Here is a 24,067-nt window from a genome sequence, read left to right on the forward strand (position 1 = left end):
CGCTCTATCTGAGTAAAAACTGGAAAAATGTCCTCGGGTGAGGATAAAAAATAAATAAATAAATAAAATAAAAAGTGTTGGGGAAATATATATAACAAGATGGACAAAATGTTGATCATTGTTGAAGTTAAGTGATGGGTACAAGGGAGTTCATTATATACTTTACTTTTTGTAGAATATATTTAAAATATTTTATAATAGAAAAAATTTAAATGTGTGTACTCTGTATGTAAAGTACTTAATATAAGTTACCTATTATATATTATTATTGTTACTGTTGTTGTTATTACTAGAGTAAGAATTAGCATGATCTGATGAAAAACAAAAGCATGAGCTTTGCAGGTCTGAGTCCTAACTCTGTCACCAACTAGTTGTGTGATCGTGAGCAAATATTTTAACCGATTTGAGCTTCAGTCTGCTTATTTTTGAAATGTGGAGAATAAAAATATTTATCTCAAAGGGTTGTAGAACTAAATGAGATGATCAAAAAAAGTACATTGGAAATCGTAAAACATACAAATATTACCATTTTTAATCTTTGCTCATAATAAATTTATAATTCAATTACAGAACAAATAAAAAACTTGTCACAACTTTCAAAGAAGCCCTGGCTCACTCAGTGGTTAGAGTGTCAGCCTATGGACCAAGGGTCCCAAGTTTGATCCCTGGTCGAGAGTACGTACCTGGGATTCAGGTTTGATCCCCCGACCTGGTTGGGTGGAAGGCAACCAATCGATGTGTCTCTGTCACATTGATGTTTCTCTCTCTCTCCCTTTCTTTCTCCCTCCCTTCTTCCCTCCCTCCCACACTTTCTGAAAATCAATGGAAAAAATAACCTCAGGTGAGGCTTTAAAAAAAAGAAAAGAAAATTAAACCAAAATAATGATAAAACACTGTAAAAATTCAGAGGAAGACAAGATTATTTCTATTTGGGGAGACTAAAAAAGCCTTCAGAGAGTAAAGAAATCATCAGAGCTCTTGAAAATTGGCAAGATAGTCATTGGCAAAGATGAGGAGAAGGAGCACTGTATAGAGCAAACATTATAAAAAATGGGGGGGGGGGCAAAAGGGCATGGTGTACCCAGGGAGGGTAAGAGCCTCTAATTTGGAAGAACTAGAATTACAAAAGTAGTTTGGAGACAGGTCATAGGTCATTCTGAGTGTCTCCCTAAGAAAGAGATTTTATCTAATAGGAAAGGCAGAGCCACTTTCAACTTTTAGCAGGAAAATAAAATTAAAATTAAGAGAGGCTTTCTAAGATTGATTTCCCTGCTGGTCGGAAATGACCATGGGCTGAAAAGAGTACCTAAAGAATTAGTATTGTAAAAACATGAAGCACATGACAGTCAGAGAGAGAAGCCATTCTGTATGAAAACCAGCCAGAGCTAACTTTTTATTTGATAAGGAAGGCATACTATATTAGAATTTTGGTACGGGCAAAATATAGGGTCTGTGGACTACTAGAAGAGCTTACATATAAAAATCTCACCGACTGCTATTACAAGGCTGGCTTAAAAATTTTAAGAAGTTTATAAACCTGGCAAATAATTGGACTATATTCAGTGTAGAAGTGATTGTGAATTATTAATTTTGTCTCATTAAATATAAATTACATTTTGATGACTTGTTTTACAATTCTGCCTAACATCACTATCTGTAGATAATTAATATTTCATTTCTTAAAACAAAATATTGCATATTTTAAAAATAATTCTTATGTAAGGGGTACCCAAGCATTTTAGAACGTTATATTGATAAAATATTTTTTCCTTCACATCTAGTAAAATGCATCTGCCTCTCAAAACTCAAGTATTCCTACACAAAAACAGAAGTTCTTATAAAGTTTTTAAACAATATAAAAATATAGGCTGATTCTATAACCCAAAATATTCACGATAAGTATTTTGTATATCAAATAAAATATAGCTCTACAAATCAGAAGAAAATATGGCAAGGAAGGAAGACTAACTTGAGTAGAACTGGGACAGAAAAAGTACCACTGACTGGAAAATAAATAGGCATTTCTCTTTTTACCCTCTCAATAAAGTTGAAATAAATAGAAAGTCATGCTATGATTTTTTTTTTAAAAAGCCAGTAGGAAACTTCTAATTGCATGAAAGCTACCTATCATGTTATAATTATAGTAAGTAGAAGATACTCATGTAACAGCATATAAAAATGGTTCTACAATGTGCAGTACTATATCCTAAGGGACCATCAAACGTGTAATTTCCAGGCACCCTCTCCCTATGTCTGACAGGCAGTAATTCTGCCTCACTTACTGGAAAGTAGATGCACTGTGCTCTAAAATCCCACATAGAAAATTAAAAGGAGAAAAAAATCAATTTTGCTTTCATTCCAACTTGGGCCCAGCATAACGGCTCCCACAAAGAAGGGTGGGTGAGAAGAAGGGCTGTTCTGCCATCAGCGAGGTAGTGACCACAGAACACACCATCGGCATTCACAAGCGCATCTGTGGAGTGGGCTTCAAGAAGCGTGCCCCTTGGGCACTTGAAGAGAGCAGGAAATTTGCCATGAAAAACAGGGGTACTCTATGTGTACACATTGACAAAGGCTCAACAAAGGTGTCTGGGCCCAGGGAGTAAGGAATGTCCGATACTGTATTCGGTGTGGTTGTCCAGAAGAAGTATGAGGATGAAGATTCATCAAAGAAGCTCTATACATTGTTCACCTACGTACCTGTCACCACTTTAAAATAAGAAATCTACAGATAGTTAAAGTGGACAAGAACTAACTGCGGATTGTCGAATAAAGTTATAAAACTGCCCTAAAAATCAACTTTATTTCACCAAAAGAAGATAAGGACTACTTTCATTTTGCCATAAGTGATGTTTATGGTGTTAATGATGTTAAGCTTCCCAATGGAACGGTTATGAAATCTTGTCTAATCTTCATAGAGAAGAGTATTATGTGGAAAGAAAAGGTGGGATTAGCTTAATAAAGATGATAAACCTTGAGCTTTCTCAAAATCAACACACTCTTAGTCTTTTTAATTTCCTCACTGTGAAAAACTGCCACTGGTAAAGAGCAATCTCTCAAAACATCTCTAAATTTACGACGTCAACTGTTGAAAGTTTTGTTCATGAACTTCAGCCAGTTTCTACTTTGCAAACAGAAGGATGGGTAGTCTGTATCTACAGACAGTTTGTATTAAGAGCTCTCATTGCCCTGGCCAATTTGGCTCAGCGGTTAGAGCGTCGGCCTGCGGTCCGGAGAGACCCGGGTTCGGTTCCCGCTAAGGGCACGTACCTTGGTTGCAGTTTGTCCCCGGCCCTGGTTGGTTGTGCGGGTGGCAGCCACTCAATGTGTCCCTTCACGTCGATGTTTCTCTCTCTCTCTCTCCCTTCCTCTCTCTCCCTCCCACTCTATCTGTACAAAAAATGGAAAAAATATCCTCAGGTGAGGATTAAAAAAAAAAGAGCTCTCATTAACACTGTATTATATGTTTATACTAACCCACTCCTGGCTTCTCTGTTAATATTAATTCTCAAAGTTTCACTTCTGATTGACTTTTTTTTCCTTTTTTGCGTAACCATCATATGTTTTAGAAAGACAAAGAGAAAGAAAGGAGCCAGATCAACTGTTACAAATGATTTACTTATTTTCAAAATAAATCATTTGATTAAAATGGGCATTTTTCCCAGATGGTCATCACTTTGCATCTGAGTGAAAACACCAGGTACACTACCCATGAGAGCTGAGAGTCAGCAATCCTCAACCTATCTATCAGCTTCACCTTCACCTGCCTGTCTTGTTCTTTTTGTTTTGTCTTATAACATGGAAATAAGAGTGAAGGTGAGAAGGTGCAAAAAATATAAAGAGAGGTACTAAAATACCACTAATAAATATTTTTTCAAAGCTGTTGACGAAGGATCTGTTACTATGACTGAAAAAGTACACATTCCCAAGAAAGAAATCTGGGTGGAGAAAGGCGCAGTGAAAGAGCACAACTCTACACCAGCCCTGAGCAAAGCACAGCTCTGCCCACGGAACTCCAGGAGGCTCCACCCGCCCCACACATGCCAATGGCAGTAGTCAAGAGTCTAACCATGAACTTGGAGGGCATTGTGAAAGTAAAATAAGCCAGACAGAGAAATACAAATGCTTACACGTGGAATCTAGGGGGAAAAAATGGTCATACCCTTAGAAACCGAGAGTAGAAAAGTGGTTTCTAGGGGGAAGGAGGGTTCGGGAAAGTAGGGAGAAGTTGGTGAGAAAGTACAAACTTTCACCTATAAGATGAATAAGGTTTAAGGATCTAATGCTTAGCATGGTGACTATAACTGATAACTATGTATTGCATAATTGAAACTTAAATGTTCTCCCCCCAAAAAAGAGTAAATAGGTGAGGTAATGGATGTGTTCATTAACTAGATGGGAGGAATCCTGTCACAATTTATATTAATAATGTATACATATATCAAATCATCACATTGTACACTTTTTTTTTTTTTTTCCTCACCCGAGGACATTTTTTGATATTTTGCTCAGATAGAGTTGGAGGGAGACAGAGAGAGAGAGAGAGAGAAACATCGATGTGAAAGGGACACATCGAGTGGCTGCCACCTGCACAACCCAACCAGGGCCGGGGACAAACTGCAACCGAGGTACGTGCCCTTAGCGGGAACCGAACCCAGGTCTCTCGGGACCACAGGCTGACGCTCTAACCACTTAGCAAACCGGCCAGGGCAACACTTTAAATATATTTTTGTCAATTATACCTCATTAAAGCTGGAGAAAAAAGAGTCAATAATCTTGCTGAGTGAGATCTTAACACCAACATTCGGTTTTGAAAACAAGTTTGAAAGGAACAAAACTGGCTAAAGTACTCAAAAAATTGTATTTAGATTTTAACTAGCTACTTTGGTACGATTTCCACTCCCTGGCCTGGTAAATGCAGCATGCACAAAGTTAGACCTCATTTAATTAGCTAACTACGAATTAGCACTTAATTATTACTAGATATTTAAAAATAATTAGTACTGCATTATCCTTTCCTAGTGATAATGCTGCCAGTCTCTGATCCTCTCAGTATGTTACTATATCCAGTTGAATGGGCCACTTAACTATTAAGTGGACACCCCCCAGAGTCTATCTAATTTACTCATTTCCTTCACTAAACAGTTGCAAATTTACAAAACAAAAATTTTAGTCAATTTCTCTCAGTCTCCTGACTCCCTGGGCTCCAATGGCAAGAACAGAATACTAGACCATTAACTGATCATTTTTCTCCTACTCTGGTATACAGACGCATCAGGAAAAATTATTTTTTAGTATATGAGAATAGGTAGAACTTTTCAAATTGTGAAATAAAATACCATAAATAATTTATCACTTTCCTTTTAATGGTTTAGAAAAACATGAAGCAAGAGAATAGAGTCCTTGTTAATAGTACAGTGATACAGTGGCACCTACTATGAGCCAAGCACTGTGTAAAGTGGTCTCTGTTCATTTCCTCATGTGATCCTTACATTAACCCAATAAAACAGTACAGTTTTTATTCCCAGGTTCCCTCTGTGAAAGAGTCGTTATTGGACCTCTAAGCAGTTAACTTCCAAGCCTGTACACTAAACCAGTAAGACACTCAACTGGCCTACTTTTTGTAAAAAAAAAAAACCCAACACTTTACAAAGATAAGTTTAGTTTGTTCGCTAAATTCCACATATGGGTGAAATCATATGGTACTGTCTTTCTCTGACTGGCATATTTCATTACAGACTCACAGACGGAGTAGGTGGACAGCTCTGGGGTGTGTGTGTGTGTGTGTGTGTGTGTGTGTGTGTGTGTGTAGGGGGGTGTTGGGGGGTTGGTGGAAGGATTAAGCAAAAAAAGAGAGAACTCTCTGACAGACAGCAGTGTGGTGACTGCAGTGAGGGTGGTGGAAGAGGGCACAGAGGGGATAAATGGTGATGGAAAAATAAAATAAAATGATAACTTGGAGGCACTAAATAAAGAATATGTTTTGTTTTATAGGTTAAAAAATGGAAAAGTAAAGACCAAACCCCTTCTGAAAGCTTGTTATCCTTAAGTTAAGACCAATTCCTAAAAAAAGATGCTGCTCACTGTGAGTCTGACAATTCAACAAAGAAAATTTATAAGAACCCTCCCAAATATAAAATATTCATCTATTCTCTCCATAACCACATATTGAATATCTTCTATGTAGCAGGTACTGTGCTAGGAACTGAGGATACAGAGATGAGCAAGAGAACTGTCATCTCTGCCCTTGAGAAACATAGAGACAAGTTGGGAAGACATTGTTCTACATGCAAATATAGTAACAACTAGTGTGATGACAGGGAGGTGGACGGACACAGAGAAGCAGGGAAACCTACTCAGCCAGGGACTAGTAAGACCCCCTGGAGTTAGAGGAAGGGGGTGTGGGAAGGGTGCTGGGAGTCCTCCAGGCAGAGAAGAGCGCGCACCAAAGACCAGAGCAGAGATGAGAACCCGCCGGAGTTCAGAGTGGCCCAAGCTAACAGAGTGCCAGAAAGGAGGGGCTCAGGGTTAGACTAGAAAGGTGAGCAAAGGCCAGATCCTGCAGGACACTGAAAGCCATACTGCAGACCATATCTAAGGGCAGTGCTGAGCCAATTTAAGCAAAAAAGAGACTTAATCAGATTTTAGTTTTACAATTATCAATCTGGCTGCAGAGTAGAGTAGACCAAAGTGGGAGTAAGGTCCAGATGGAGCTATGTTAGGAAACTAATCCAGGTGCTAGGCTAGGGTGACAGACATGGAAAAGAAGAGTAGATACTTATGAAACAGGATGGACAGGACTTGATGGGTGATTAAATGGGGGGTGATTTAAGCCCTGAGTTAATTCTAAAGTTTAGAAGGTAGAAGACTTTCATCATTTAATTGAACCAGTCATTTAGGTAAAAAAAAAAAAAGAATAATTTCTAAAAATGTATTCTGACAAAAATAAGAAACTTACTGCTTTTATACTGTTACCATCACTTGCTCATTAGTACCTGAGTTCCAGCCATAACTCACCTGGTTGCCAACCAATAATAGATGTTCTCCAAGAAGAAAGTCTTTGAGCATATCTTCCATCACTATCATGTGCTGGAGAAGAAGAACTACAGGTTAATTGTGTTTTGCATAATCAAGGTGAAATAAAGATAACTATAATGGTGTCTTCAAAGGAAAGAAAAACATTTATTATAATAGATAATACCTAAACAATTTGATTTTTCAGAAAAAACAAAAATTCATGCTGTGGTTATAAGTAAGTTATATAACCAATTAGGTCACTGATACTGAAAACCTGAAATGGTACACCTGAGCAAAACTAAGTCTCTTACCAATATTTCAAATATTTTTCAGTTATCAAACAATAATTTAATATAATATTTAAATCAACATTTGCTAATGTAAATATACAAAGGATGTCTAAAATAATTGGGGATTTCTATGAACATTTTACATGATTAATTTTTAACTATTACCTTCAAAGAAGGTATAGCTTTAGAATTAAAAATATATTATTTACCTTTTACATTTTTAATTCAAATTATGACACAAAATAATACAAGAACAAGATTAAGTTGTTCACAATAGGCACAAATGAAATTACATTGCTCTTTTGTATCTTGAAAAGTAGGACAACTATTAATAGGTCACAAAGGCTCGGGAAGGTGGGGGTTGAGGAGAGAACTATATCCCAGAATAAATAATATCCATATTACTTTCTCCTGATTTTCTGTATCAAAACAATACCGGTCGCATAAGTACTGAAGTTACTGAAGTTCTCTACTTGTAAGAAAAGCAGAGTAAAGTTGATCATTGAAACCATGAAATGGATGAGAGGAATCTGTCTCAGTATTAAAATCTCTTTAAATCTATTTTGCTTAAATTGGCTCCTCATTTTGTATCTAATATTTGCTGCAGATATTTTTCTAGTTTGTCACTTGCTTTTCTTTTCCCAACTTGGTTTATGGACTTCTTTGGATATCTAGAATATTTTCCTTTTACTTGTCAAATTAAGCAATATTTTCCTTCAGATTTATTCTTCAAGAGAAAAACTGAGAAAGTTTTCCCTCCTTCAAGAATAGATGAATATTCCCTAATGTTTACCTTGGAGGTTTTTATTTTTTTTAAATGCTTTCAGATATACCATGGAGCTAGAATTTTAACAAGATTTGGAGTAGGGTGATATCAATTTATTGTCCCTTCTGGAATACTTTTAAGAACAAAAGGGACATTATCAATATTTATACTGGGACAATAAATGTAAACAGGGACTTTAAGCAAACCAAGGTATTTATAATTATCCTAGTTCCAAAGGAGACCTAGAACACTTTTTAAATCTGGGTTCTAGTGATAATGTGGTCTGGAGACCTCCTCCAGGATAAAAATTCAGAACCAATTTCCAGACATATTAATTCTCCCAGAAATAATGGGCTAATCTGCATAAGGATAGATAAATTGGAATGAGCATCTGTATAGCCAGGTAAAAAAGCAATGTAAATAAATACAAAATAACCCAAACTACATCTCTAGCCTTCTTTACTTTTTCTCATGTCCTCCTACTTCATGCCTTCATTACATCTAACTAGATTATTCAAATTAACAAATATTAGCTAAGGCTCAGGTCACTGCCTACATCATTCTCCTCTTAACCATGTGACCCACTTAGTACCAGAGACAATTTCTCGAAAGTCTCCCCTCCCAGTTCTGTCTCTCCAGATTACTTCCTACCTCTCTACAATTCTTCTCCAGTCTTCTGAGTTGGATCTTCTTCTTGTACTAATTCCTTAAAATTTCCCCATGTTCCTTCGTTTGTTCTCTTTCTATCTTTGTACATGTTTTCGGGGGGGTGGGCAGAGTATAGGGCAGAGCAGATTGCGTCTGTTTTAGCATGGCACCCACTAGCGGACTGAGGGAGGGCCTCGTGCAGAGGTGAGGGCCCCACTTCAGTAACTGGAGAGCTACTTCTGACCCTACTCTCCTTAACTCCTCTCATCCATTCCATGGTCCAACTACCAACTCCACGCTAATCTTCGACAACAAGACTTTTTTCCTCAACTCCAGCCCTGTACTTCTGAGTAACTATCAAACTACTTGGTTATTTCCCAGTCTCCTGAAACTCAAAGGTCAAAAACTTGACTCATTACTTTCTCCTCCAAATCATTCTTGATCCTGTCTCTTTTATCCTGATTAATAGTATCATTTCCTACCACCTGCCCACCTCACTCCTCCCTTATCAAGAGCCATTTAGACACCAAGTCTAAGCTATTGAGCCACCAAAAAGTCAATCATATCCATCCTTTCCTTTTTATCCCCAGTTTTCATTCAGGTCTTTGTGATCCCTGGCTTAGATTTTAATAAGTCAATTTAGCTTCTCTAACTTCTGTTTCTCCCTGAGCCAACATGCTCTTTAACGTACAGGCGTACCTCATTATTGCGTTGCGCTTTATCGCTCTTCACGGATATTGCATTTTTTTTTACAAATTGAAGGTAAGATTCTCCACTAGCATAAAGACTGTCACTTGCTTTATTCATGTACCCACTTTACTGTGGTGGCCTGAAATCAAACCGACAATATCTCCGAGGTATGCCTGCACTAACTCACTTGGTTCTTCAAAATCCTGTCACTTCTTTCTTCAAAATTCCTAAATGACTCCTAATACCTTTGGAACAAAGGTCACTCCTTCACTTATTGATTTAGTCTCAGTCTCATCTCCTACCACTCTCCTTCTCCTACATTGTACTCCAGTCAAGGGCACAACTTAGCATAATTTTCTCTTTACTTTTTTTTTTTTTTTTTAATGTTTCTACTGGACTACGTGCTTCCAGAGGAAGAATCTTTGTCTTTCATCTAACACAAATTTCTAGTGATTCCACCTCCTTCCTAAATGACCCTGCAGTGTGTGCTTTCCACTCATCCCCACTGTCACTGCCTGTGTTCAGATCCTTAATAACTTTCACCTGGACTATTACAGCAGCCTCCTAACTAGTCTCTCCCTGCTTTAGTTCCAACTCACAGACAACTTTAAAGAGTGAATGCAAAGTTAGCAAAAGTGGAAATGTGCTTAAAAACTGTCAGGGGGCCTGGCCAGTTTGGCTCAGCTGTTAGAGCGTCGGCCTGCGGTCCTGAGAGACCAGGGTTCGGTTCCCGCTAAGGGCATGTACTTCGGTTGCAGTTTGTCCCCGGCCCTGGTTGGTCGTGCGGGTGGCAGCCACTCAATGTGTCCCTTCACATCGATGTTTCTCTCTCTCTCTCTGTTCCTCTCTCTCCCTCCCACTCTACCTGAACAACAACAACAACAACAAAAAACTGTCAGGGGCTTCTTCACTTCAGAACAGCATCCAAATTCCTTAATTCGCAAGGTCCAGAAGATGTGACCCTTTCCTACCTTGTCAGCCTCATCTCTTGTCACTCTTCCATTTACAACCTCAACAATGTGCCAATGACAATGAATTATATGTAGCTCCTTAAATTAGCTACTCAGTCACATAGCCAAGTCTCTGCAAATGCTAGTCTCTCTGCCTAACAGACTCTCTCAACTGGACCTGGTTAACTCATTTTCTGTGATCATTCCAATTTGGGACCATCCTCTCATCAATGCTACCATGGTAACCTGCGTGTACTTTCATCACTGTATAGTAACTATGTGTAGTTACATGTCTTTCTCCCTCCTTGACAGACCCAAGCAAATTGAGCTCAGTAGCAGTGTGCACACATGTGCCTGTGTATTTTGTCTCAGCATCCTAATACTTTATGACAAGACTTGTCACATGGGAGATATTTTTAAATTTTTTTCAGATCTAAAGCTCATTAAGTTTATTAAAAGGCTATTAAACTCTCTTTCCTCCCATTTCTCCTCCTTACTGCTGCAAGTGTAATATTCCTTAATCCCAGATTTAATGAAATAATACTTCTGATTATGAACACTTAAAATGTTATCCATTCTTTCATTAATTCACTCAACAGATATTTATTCAGTAGTCACTGTGCCAGGCACTATGCTATTTGCTGGAGATACAAAATAAAGAAAAGACAACACTTTGCACTACTGGTGTGCAAAAACATTTTGAAAATCAGTTTCAACACAATGTGCTAAGAGGACCACAGGACCTAGAACAACAGGGTATAGGAGCACCTAGCTATCCAAGAGGCCCTGAAGACTACTGCTTCAAAGATGAAGAGCGGCATAAAGGAAACAGTAATATATACCGCAAGTGCAAATGTAATCAAGCCGCTGTTCCTAGAACTGGTACAGCTAAACGTTTCATTAACAGTTCCTTCCCAATGTTTTATGAAGAGAAGCTATGTTTGGAGACAGGCTGCAGAAAGTCCCTCAGGGCCACTGTGTAAAGTTCACAGCAGCCCTGGGGGCCTCAATGTCTGTGTCACAAGCACCATGGCAACAGACCCTCCCTGCTACTGAAGCTCCGACGTGCTCAGTGCTGGCAAGTCTTCAACATCTGCTACCCTGGAGATTTGCAGATTTTCACTTATATCAAAGTTCCCTAATTCTTTTTTTCTTTATTCTTTTCTACTACATGGACAGAGTGTGATATCATCAATACTTTAAAATAGTATATTTTTCCTTACAATCATGTTTTTTGTCTTTATTGATAGGCAAGATTTTTTTCCCTCCTCTGTGTCTTATAAGTAGCTTTATTTTCTGTTCATTTGTCTACTGCTTATATAAGATCATTAATGCTCTGGAAAAAAATGAAATCTTTATTAGTTAATTGACTATAGAATGAACAAAACCCAAATTGGGTTATACCTTTTGCTATGCCATAGATGATAATTAAAGTTTGGACAGATTTCAAAATATTTCATTAATATTTTTGCTAAAAACAATTTGCCTAGATAGGTTCTATGTTGTTAATATAATATAAAGATATAAATTATGATACTCATTGAACAACAAACAGAATTGGAAAACGGCATATAAAAGAAATTTTACTTGAGTATACCTAAATCTTTAACATAGTGAGAAGAGTAGGTACACGTTTTTGTAACATAATTTGTAAATGTTAGGTTATTATTTACATGCAGATTAAGTGACCAAATACTACAAAAAATTTTAGTATGTGTTTTATTATAAAATAAATACATAACCACTTGACAGAAAATCTGGAAAAGAAAAACAACTTTTTATATTATGAGTTATTTTCTCTGGAAGAAAATCTTATTAAAGTGAACATCTACAATAAAGCATTCTATGGTCACACTTATTTCTGTATCTTAATAGAAGGTCCATAATTATGGGTTAGTTTACAAGTGGGAAATTATCTACTCTCCTTCCTTTAAAAAAAAAAAAAAAAAAAAAAAACTAAAGAAAAAAAAATACTAGAATTTTTTTTTTTAAAAGAAAGGAATATGAAGGAAAGAATATATAGGACAGCCCTGGCCAGGTGGCTCAGTTGGTTGGAGCGTCATCACATACACCAAAAGGGTTGTGGGTTCGATTCCTGGTCTGAGCATATACCTAGGTTGTGGGTTTGATCCCAGTCAGAGAGTATATGGGAGGCAACCGATCGATGTTTTTCTCTCCCCCTACCCTCTCTTCCCCTCTCTCTAAAAATCAATAAAATGCCCTGGCTGGTTTGGCTCAGCGGTTAGAGCATTGTCCCGGGACCAATGAGACCCAGGTTTGATTCTGGTCAAGGGCACGTACCTCAGTTGAGGTTCGTCCCCAGCCCTGGTTGGGGTTGTGCGGGAGGCAGCCAGTCAATGTGTCTCGCTCACATTGATGTTTCTCTCTCTCTCTCTCCCTCCCTCCTAATCTGTCTGAAGATAAATAGAAAAATGTCCTCGGGTGAGGATAAATAAATAAATATCAATATAACATATCATTGGGTGAGGATTTTTTTAAAAAAAGAATGCATAGGACACATTCCTCTTTAAATTAAAATGATTTAACCAACAGGAAAACAAAAGAGAGGATACGTATTAGTCCCACTTTGTTTTTAATTTAATAATATATTCATTTTATTTACCTGAAGTATAGTATACGTGCACATATAAAATGTATTATACTCTAATCATGGCAGCAGCTCTTCCAATATTACAATGCATTAATGGGAAATGTTTCAACACTTCATTTTGCATCATCCGAATTGAACTTAGTCAATTATAAAAATAATTAAACAGTTTCACTTGAATCAGAATGAACTACTACAACGTAAATGGTGATTGATCCCTGGATGCGAAGCAGCGATCTTACCTGAATGTTGTCATAGAACAGAACATCAGGCACTTTCATTTTCTCGTGGGCATTATAGACTGGTGCACTGACAGCTCCAATCCTCAGACAGCCAGATGCTACTTCACCTGTGTCACACAGGACAGAGAATTACCCGTGGCACTGTCCTCAGAGAAGTCAAGTTCAGCCCATACAAAATGCAATACAGCATCTTTAATATCCTATGGGCTGGTCAAGGAATTTTAATTTAATATATAAAATAAATAAGTTTGAAGGTGGTAGTAAAAACCTTCAAGGTGTTTTATTTTCTAGAGGGTTTTTAGCTCTACATAAAAAATGTAAAACTCTAAAAAAAGCTTTAAATGATCCAAACTGTAATAATATAATTAAAACAATGTATATAGCAAACAGCATATAGATAAAATTGAGAGAAGAAAACAAAACTCAGAACTCAGGCAAGTCACCTTAATAAGCTTGTCCAGTCAAAGACTACCACACATATATAAGCCAAATTCACACTCGAAAGCAATGAAGTACCTTGAATACCACTTTTCAGGACCTAATCATTCAAAACCCCCACATGAGAATCCCCTAGATAGCAATTCAAAACCACAAATGGACCAACCGATGCCAGACTTCCCAGATTACTATTTCCAGGGATTGTCCAGATCTACATTTTCAAATAAGCACCCCAGGAGCTATACAATTATTTTGTGATAATTATTACTGTACTGTTTCCTATATTTGGTCTAGAATAGAATCTGAGCTCCTTGGAGGGCGGGAAGCTAAATAATAAATTTCTTGAAGTAAGGAAACATCTCTCATGTGTATTCCCTACAGTAACCAGACGTACACGTTCACTATCTGATATATGCCAAAGTCAATAATAACACTAACAATAGTTGTTGTAGTAGTTCTGATGATTACAATAATAGAAGCTATCATTTACTGAGAACCTTTTATGTGCCAGATCCCAAACTAGGAGCTTCAGCTCATTGTTTTCTCATACAATTTCATGTAGTTTTTCCTAATAATGAGACAAGAACTATAACTAAGACAAATATAAATTAATGATTTGCTTAAATTCTCCCAGCTAGTATGGGTAGAGCCAAAAATAGAACTTATGTTCTTTCTTCCACTTAGGGTATGTTAAATCTTTTTACTCCAAATAATATTTTATCCTGTGGAAATACCCTGGCAAGCAGGTAGACAATTACAATGCCTGAAACAACTGACCCATCTTTTCCCTCCCTATTTTAAATAAGGAAATTTCTATCTCTGTGCTAAAGCATTTTAAAAGACAAGGTGCAAAGGCAACATTTGCATCTATGGAGCACCGTGAACAATTTTAAGCTAAAAATAATAAACTATCACCCTGTTTAATCACTGTGAGTGCTACACACTTGCGACAGCACAGTAGACCTCGTCTGTCAATAGATCCTTGGCATTTTCCTTTTACTTACAAGTTCTATAGGAAAAAGAAACCATAAGCTGTCATACTGAGGATTTATTATTTATTTACTACCGTCAGGTCTCTGAAATAGATCCAATATAAAACTGTAACAGGAAAGACCAAGATTGTGGCATGAATTTACTATATACATATATGTTAAGATGACATACATAATTTCAGATTTGAACAGCATCTGATATCATCCATGATTTACGGATATATAGGTTTAGTATATTTAGGGCATTAGGACAATTTAATTCAATCAACCAACACTTACTGTTAAAATTTCAAGCGAGAAAAGGGGAACGCATGGAGCAAATGGGTACTATAGTTTCCTGGGAGAAAGCTGGCTAACAATCTTCTGAGAAATCTCAGAGGATGGCATTATTTTGATAAATTTGTCAACTCCTCAGCCTAATAGGCTTTGTCATCACCAAACAGGACAAATCTAACTCTCAGGAGATTATTAAAGACATAGATTCTTATCTATATATAAATTTTTATATATAAAACCAGAATTTCAAAGTATAACATTGCAATGAAAACTGTAACTTTCATATGGACTAGATGATACACTGGTTGTTCCATCTAGAGGAAGACCTGCATGGAACAAGCCAGATCCTCATCAGAATGTTGCTTGGTGAGTATGGCCCCTAAACAAAGAAAGTGACTTTAAAGATGAATGGAATCGGAGGAATCAAGTCTCCTAACTTAGGTTCCTTATCCCCTATACAAGGCTTAGATAGGAACAGCTAACACTGGCCTGTTACCAAGACCAAACAATCTACAGTCTGAATGATGCAGTCTTTCTTTGGATATGTTAAAAAATTCATCAAGTGACATTACGAATCTAAAAAATACTGCAGTTATTCTGTCTCTGAATTGGCTCTATGTATCTACACCCATATCCACCAGTGTACAGAGCTTATCATTTTACTTTAATCTTTTTCTTTTTTTGGTATGTGCCCCTAGCGGGAACCGAACCTGGGACTCTCTGGTCTGCAGGCCAACGCTCCAACCGCTGAGCCAAACCGGCAAGGGCTTATCATTTTACTTTAAAAGAAGCTTCTTATTTTTTTAAATATCAAATTCTTATCTCAGTGTATCCTCAACAATTAAAAACACCTACTACAAAGAAAGTCACAATAGTCCCCTTTGGAGAATGGTCACAGATTGGAAGGTTTGATAAAACAGGTAATTCGTACCTCAAACAATAAAGAGCCTTTCCTCGTGCTCTAATTGAGGAATGAGGAACTTTCACAGGAAGAGCTCAACCTCCTCCCAACTCAAAATTATACTTATAGCTCTCCAGGAGAAAAGTACCACAAAAGACAACACATGTGGAAATGAAAGATTAAGAAGACATTAAATGGTCCTCTGAATATTATTTTAGTCTATTTCAACCTAGAATAGATTCCCAAATACATCTCATAAGACACAGCTGGTCCTCAAAATGTAAATGTTGTGCAAGGAAAACAAAATTTTAGATTCTATGGTGAAATAATTTGGGAAAAAGGTTAAACAAAATCACACAAGTTTATTTATACCTAAATTCTTAGACTTTATTTAACATGTCCATATCAATGGTGACTCTTGGGGGAGTGGGAGTGGTCCCGAGGGGTGGGGGGGAGGAACCTGTATCAGGTATGGAAATGAAGGAAGTAGTTTAAGGTTTAACTTTCAAGTGGGTTTCAACATTTTAAAAAATAAACAAAAAATTCATTTCTTCAATCCCAAATAAAAGGAAAATAAAACAATTTTTTATTGAAAATTAATAATAGAAAACATTTGATAATTATTATTTCACTAAAAAGAGAAAGAAATGAAATACTTACATTTGAAATCTTCCAGTTCTGGGTCTAGATTATCATTAGCACTTATTTCTATTGAAGCATCTGCTAGATTTTTTTCTAATGCTGACTTTGCAAGGCTTGGTAAAAACCTGGAGAGGATAGATTTAATGATAAAGTCAAAGCTTTCTGTGATTCATAAATATATTTTGACATGTGTACACACACAAACACACACACACACATACACTAATTACAATCAATTAAGGGAGTACTATCTGGATCTGTGAAGTACAAATAGTAAATGAACTTCAAGTACATGTGACAATGAGGTATATGTTTGTTGAATCTCCTTTAATGAGTAAAACTCATTTGTAATTAGTAGTATTCATTTATATACAACACTTTGCAGGACAAGACTTAAGATAATTTGCTTTTGAAAATGGATTTAGTATACCTCATAAATCTTGTTTATCATTTAATTGGTTTATCAAATTTTCTTAAATAGATAAAACAATAATGTACTTTAACCTGCTCCAAGTTGGCAATACAAATTCAAATTAGTGGAGGTGGATAAATGAAGTTTCTTTTACTTTCTAACACAAATAATTGAATACATTTAATATTATCCAGCTTAGTTCTTCCTTTCACTTAAAAATTATACCTGCCTAACTCTCCATTATATATTTTGTCAAAACAACACTCTGGCGAGTGACAGAGGCATTCTTAATCTATGAACAGATTGTATGTCCATAATGAGCTAAGAAAATGAAAACAGTGTCCCGCCCTCACAAACATATCTGGAATATATGAACCAAGTGAGTCCACAGAAATAATGTTTAATCCATTGTTACCTGTGCCACACTACTATAAACTAAGCACTGTGTACCACAGCGCTCCAAATAAACATACTATCAACATACCACTATTAATTTAGATTTTCCATAGCTCTAAATTTGCTGCAGTTGTTTTCACAGCCTTGAGTATAAGCTCTGACGAAAGAGATGGTGTGAGCGAGAAGGCGAATGGATGAGCGTGTAAGGACTGTTGGATCTCCTGTCAGTGAAATGGTCCAAGCTACATATCTGGCACTAACTCCCACCTACTGCCTCATGCTGGTCCTAGGCTATGAGAGGGGGATTTACAGGCTTGTGAAAAGGTGGGTTTACAGTTGTTCGTATGGAAAACAATGTAATAATTAATAAATGATACAAGAATAAACTCCGTGTTTCACATACCCACAACTGTAAGCCTCCTTTTTTTTTTTTTTTTTTAATCCTCACCCGAGGACATTTTTCCATTTTTTACTCAGATAGAGTGGGAAGGAGAGAGAGGAAGAGAGAGAAACATCGATGTGAAAGGGACACATCGAGTGGCCGCCACCCACACCACCCAACCAGGGCCGGGGACAAACTGCAGCCAAGGTACATGCCCTTAGCGGGAACCGAACCCGGGTCTCTGTGGACCGCAGGTGGATGCTCTAACCGCTGAGCCAAACCGGCCAGGGCTGTAAGCCTCCTTTTACCCCACCCCGAATATAGCTCTTTCTCGGCTAGCAGCCCATCAGTTCAGCATCCAGCCAGATTTATGATTGTTCATCTCTGACCTTTCATCATAATTTTTAGACTGTTGCCCTTTTTTTCCCCTCCCAAAACCAAGCCTTCACCTTATCTCCCAGACCCAATACTGGGCTTCTACATTGCTTCCTGAGCCCTTGTCTTGACACCTGGCCTTACTTTCTTCTCACTGACTACTATCCTATGAACGAAGTTCTGGCTGGTAACATATGGCCCTGGCCCTGCTGCTGTGTCTCCATGGCAGCCTGTCAGACCACCCTGACTGACAACGAACGACCACTTTCGAGGCTAGAGTTTGTTCACTATTCCCAGAAAACCCTGGCATCACTCTAGTGTGACTGTCAACAACGCTCACATTTCCCTTGTACTGGAGCATTTCTAGATTGCCCTCCAAAGCCTGCAGAGGACAGCAAACAAGGCATGTATGCCTCCCTTTCAGTGGCAGTGACGGGCACTACTTACAGATAAGATACTCTTTCCCTCTGAGGCTGAATGTGTTTCAGAATTATTTTCAACTCCACACCCAGACAGCACTACCAAATAATCGTAGGTAGCATAGCATGGAGGCTGAAATATACTTACATCTAGAACCCACATTCCAAAAGATACTGACCCACCTAGCAAACGAAGATAATTAAACACATCAGGTGGTGTGAGGCCAACCTTACTTTTTCTCCAGGTTTCAAGCAATTAGTTAACTGCTTCCTTTCCCATTGCTCACTGCTATTTTCTACCTTTTTTTTCCTCTCTTTTCTTCCCTGACCTTTGATAAAATAAGTAAATAAGTGAGTGAATGAAATATTCTTCTTCTTATCCTACCTTCCAATAACCAGAGCAAGCACATACCCTATTTCAAACTTTTCGAGTGTATTTATCAGTAATATGAGCATCATAGTGTCTTTTTAAAATCAATATTACTATTATCATTATTTACTCCCAGCAAAAAAGGAATTGGAAAGTCTCTAGTTTTGTTAAGTCTTAGCTATAACAGAAGTAATTGCCCTAGTCTAACTCAAATAACTGTGTCTTTGTCACAGAGTTGGAATAGGATCTTTAGATTAAGGCCATAAAAGGAGTTCTCAAAATTTCACACATCACAAGCAGCCGAATTTTCACTGATACAATGCTTAAGGCAAGAGAAACAAAGGGACAAATTAATACGTGGGACTACATCAAATTAAAAAGCTTCTGCACAGCAAAAGAAACAACCGTCAAAATGGAAAGGGAACACACTATATGGGAGACCATAATTGCCAACGATATATTAGATAAGGGGTTAATTCACAAATATTTAGAGTGCTCATACAACTCAACAAAAGGAAGACAAGGAACCCAATTAAAAAATGGGCAGAGGACACCTCTCCAAAAAGGACATACAAATGACCAAGAGACATATAAAAAAATGCTCAACGTCACTAATCATAAGAAAGATGAAAATTAAAATGACTCTGAGGTATCACTTCACACCTGCCAGAATGGCTGCCATCAACAAATCATCAAACAAGTGCTAGTGAGGGTGTGGAGAAAAGGGTCTCTAGTACACTGCTGGTGGGAATGCAGACCGGTGCAGCCACTCTGGAAAACAATATAGTGTTTCCTCAAAAAATTATAAATTGAACTGCTATTTGACCCAGTGATCCCACTTCTAGGAATATATCCTAAGAAACCTGAAACACCAACCAGAAAGAATGTATGTACCCCCATGTTCATAGCCATACTATTTACAATTGCTAAGATCTGGAAAAGTCCAAGTGTCCATCAATAGATGAGTGGATTAAAAAGCTGTGGTATATATACACAATAGAATACTATGCAGCTGTAAGAAAGAAAGATCTCTAATCCTTTAAGATGACAGGGAGGGACCTGGAGAGTATTATGCTAAGCAAAATAAGCCAAGCAGAGAAAGACAAATATCACATGAGCTCATTTATTTGTAGAATATAATGAACAAAATAAGCAGATGAACAAAATAGACCCAGAGATATGGAAGTAGGGTACAGACAGACACACCTCAGAGGAGGTGGGTGGGTAGGGAGGGTAATAAACCAAGTAACTTACATGCATAGATGCATAACCAATGGACATAGACAACAATGCTGGGGGGGGAGGTGAAATCAGGAGGAGGGTGTCAATGGGGTAAAAAGGAGAAACATCTGTAACAAAAATAAATTAGATAAATAAATAAATATAAAAGATAAAATAGGAGTTCTCAGGATGGTAGCTTGAGAAGCTAAAACAAGGATAGGGGATGTTCCCAAATTTCCAGCCACAAGGGGAGAAGTGTTAGTAGTAAGAGTGAGAGAAAAAGACTGAGGGGCTCAGTGGATGTCAGGCAGCCTCTTTACACATTAATTAATTAGACATTAGAATGTGTAATTAATTAAGTTTTAACTTGATTTTAAATCTTAAATTTATAAAGAGTATGGGAATGTTTAAGATAACTTAGGGTGCCCTGGCCGAGTGGCTCAGTTGGTTGGAGCACTGTCTGTACACCAAAAGGTTGCGGGTTCGATTCCTAGATGGGGTGCGTAAGGAAGGAAACCAAATGATGTTTCTCTCTCCCATCAAAGTGTTCCTCTCTAAAATCAATAAAAACATATCCTCGAGTGAGGATTTAAAAAAAATTAATTTAGGTTTTATCCTAGTTAAAATCTAAATTGTTAAATTCTGAGTCACATAATTTCTCAGGAAGATTTTGTTTGTTAACTCAGATATCTGAAGTGCTTAAAAGGAAACAATAAATAAAATTTATTAACACAATTTCAAATGTCTGAAGACATTTAATTTAGCCAAGTTTTATAAAGACAGCCAAACATCTTTCAAAGACCCCAAAAAGTAATTAAACCCGATAGACTTATAGAGTAAGCTAAATAACAGAAAATCCTTAAGATCTAGATTTCTGAAATTACAGACTTAAAAAACTGAATTGCGGTTTTTAATATAAAAGTAAGCCATTGAACAGTCTCTCTTGCAGGGAAAATCATTCTAAGGACAACAAAAAAGTTAAGTCAAGATAATCATTGTAATCATTTCCTCTGATGAAGAAATGTTCCAATCTGAACTCAACTGGCATAAGCAAATAAACAAATAATATTTTCAAAATTAAATTAACAAAACAAGCCTAACTAATACTTAATAAGCTTAACATTTAATGAATTTAGCCTAGAGATTTCTTTTTACTTGCTTTAATAGTAGAATTATGAATATGTATTATGTAAATTTTTGTTTTAAATTTTTTCATAAAATTCCATTGCTTTTCACTGCTTCAGTATGGAATGAGTCCATTAAAACAACAACAACAACAACAACAACTCTATGTACCAATACTTTTTGTTCTGTCCTGCCATTATATTATCTTGAACAGAAGATTAGTAAAAAGTCTTTTGACTCTGTAGCCTTGCTAAAGTCAACAGATAATACATAAACAAGATGGTTGTTTAACTTATTTGCAAAGGGTCATGAGATGGTAACAAAATAGTTTTATTGTGGTCAGTTGATAACACTGGAAAATTAGCTATTTGATTCAGTGAAATATGTATGAGTATGGAAAGTAAACATTTTTTAGTTTTCAATTTCGTAAGTATGAAATATTTCAAGAATACAGAAAATTGCAGAGAATATTAAGCATTCTGTTCATCTCTCTACATCCCTAGAGGTAACTCTCACCCTGAAATAGTGTGTATCTTTCTTGTCCATATCTTTATTTTGCTACAACTGTATGAGTAAAAAACATATTACACGCCCTGGCTGGTTTGGCACAGTGGTTAGAGCATCGGCCTGCGGACCAATGAGTCACGGGTTCAATTCCAGTCAAGGGTACATACCTTGGTTGCAGTTCGTCCCCAGCCCTGGTTGGGTCATGCGGGAGGCAACCAGTTGATGTGGCTCTATCACATCAATGTTTCTATCTGTTTCTCTCTCTCTCCCTCCCTCACACTCTACCTGATAATAAGTAGAAAAATATCCTCAGGTAAGGAATAAAAAAAACACAAATCTTATTACTGTATATATTAGTATAGTCAATATTTTATATAAAGGGTATCATATACCAAACCTCCTCTTGCAAACTTCTTTTTTCACTTGATATTAAGTTGTCATAATTCATACCTATCGATACATGCATATCTACTTCATTTTTACTTCTGTATAGTATTTCATTATATGAATATTGTCAATTTATATATTCATTTCCTACTGATAGTTTCCAACTCTTCATTCTTACAAACAATAAACATTCTTCTACATGCCTCCTTATAGATATATAAGTCTATCTCTAAGGTAATATCAAAAAGTAGAATTGTCAAATAATACAGTACTAATATATTTAGGCATAAAGATACTCGGTGATCAACCCCAAAGTTATGAGACTTGGGCAGTAATAAAAGTTCCACTGAAAAAAATTAATTTTTATAGGTAAAAACTTTTAAGTATAAAATGATAGCTGATTATTGTCTTAAATTTCATTTCTCTGGTCAATAATGAAGTTGAGCACCTTTTCAAAAATGTTTTGGTCATTTAACTTTTCTGTGCATGCCTATTCATCCTTTGCCCATTTATAGTTTATTTATTTATCTCATTAGTTAGTACTCAATAGTCCCTGAATACCAATCCTTTTGTGATTATAAATCTTATGAAACATCTCTTAGTCTGTAACTTATAAGTTGTAGAATGGTTTACAGTGTTTGTTATATAACAGGATTTTACTATTTGGTATGAGATAAAGTGGATGTTTAAAACTTTCAACCACTTATTGGCAAGTCCACCCATTTTTACCCGTAAGCACTTCTAATATATACCAAATTCCGATAAATATGTGGGTCTAGTTCTGGGCTGTGTTGTCTATTCTAATGGTCTTTTTATCTTTCCTTGAACCCATACCACACTGTTATAATGCGTACAGCTTTATAATAGATCTTGATATCTGATAGAGAAAGTATACCCCTTTAATCTTCCTCAAAATCCTTGATTATTATTGGTCCTTTATATTTCTATGATCATTTTGAAATTGGCTTATCAAATTCACTACAACCTTGGTGTTATTTTACTAAATTACATCTATTATCAATTTGAGGTAAAACAATTAGCCTTACAATACTCAATCTTCCCTTTCATGAACATGGTATAGCTTCCCATTTATTTAAGTCTTTTAGAGCTTTCAATAAAGATTTATGCTTTTCTCCATGAAAGCATTAAATGTCATTCATTATTTATTCCTAGGTACTCAAAGTTTTGTATTATTATTTTGAATCGGAATATTATTAAAAATTAAACTTCCTCATTGATTCTGAAATATGGGAATGTTACTGATGTGGGTGCATAAGTAATCTCACTAAACTCTATTTGTTCTAATAATTTATATGTAGTTTCTTTTTAATTTTTTATGTAGCCAATTATATAACCTTGGAAAAATGCACTTGCTAAAAGTACAGAAAGATGATATTTCTGTTTTGTTTCTAGCTCTAATGGAAATGTGACAAGTATTCCACCTAAAAATGTTTGCTGTAAAATTTTGATAGATACCCTTTATCAGATTAAAGAATTTCCCAGCTATTCATGGCTTACTAAGAATATTCTGGATTCACTAAGAATTTTGTTTGTTTTTGCTTTGGTTTATTTTTAGTTTGGCTATTGGTTTATATCAAATACTTTTTATCCATTTATTAAAATGATATTTTCCCACTAATATATCATATAGTAAATTTAAAAATTTAATTTGTTCACATTCCTAAGAAAATTCCAGATTATTCGTGATTTTAAAAAATTAAAAATATATTTTGCTAGATTTGGTTTGTTAGTATTTTTTTAAGAATTTTTATACTTATTCCATGAACTTGATTTATAATTTCCCTTTACACAATATTCTTGTTTGGTTTATGTATCAGTATTATATTAGATTCAAAATGAATTGCTGTTTTCAAAGTTTGTCTATTCTCTGGAACAATTTGTATAAGATAGGAATATATATATTTATTGAAAATTTGGTAAAATTTGATAAAACCACCACTAAGTGGCATTTTTAAAAGAGATTTATACTACTAATTTGACTTCTTTCATGGA

At 36.2% G+C, this 24,067-nt stretch overlaps 1 protein-coding gene across 2 annotated transcripts in view; it reads right to left on the reverse strand.

The window, feature by feature from the left end:
- Nucleotides 1-24,067, reverse strand: part of VWA8 (von Willebrand factor A domain containing 8) — a 391,316-nt gene that overhangs the window by 220,247 nt on the left and 147,002 nt on the right. For both annotated transcript variants that reach the window (XM_036249886.1, XM_036249887.1), the window contains exons 18-20: nt 16,479-16,585; nt 13,212-13,318; nt 7,018-7,089 (exon numbers count right to left, since the gene is read on the reverse strand). In XM_036249886.1, coding sequence (XP_036105779.1) covers nt 7,018-7,089; nt 13,212-13,318; nt 16,479-16,585 — 286 coding nt within the window. The remainder of the gene's footprint in view (nt 1-7,017; nt 7,090-13,211; nt 13,319-16,478; nt 16,586-24,067) is intronic.

The sequence above is a fragment of the Molossus molossus genome, unplaced genomic scaffold, assembly GCF_014108415.1.
Source record: "Molossus molossus isolate mMolMol1 unplaced genomic scaffold, mMolMol1.p scaffold_m16_p_9, whole genome shotgun sequence".
Lineage (NCBI taxonomy): Eukaryota > Metazoa > Chordata > Mammalia > Chiroptera > Molossidae > Molossus > Molossus molossus.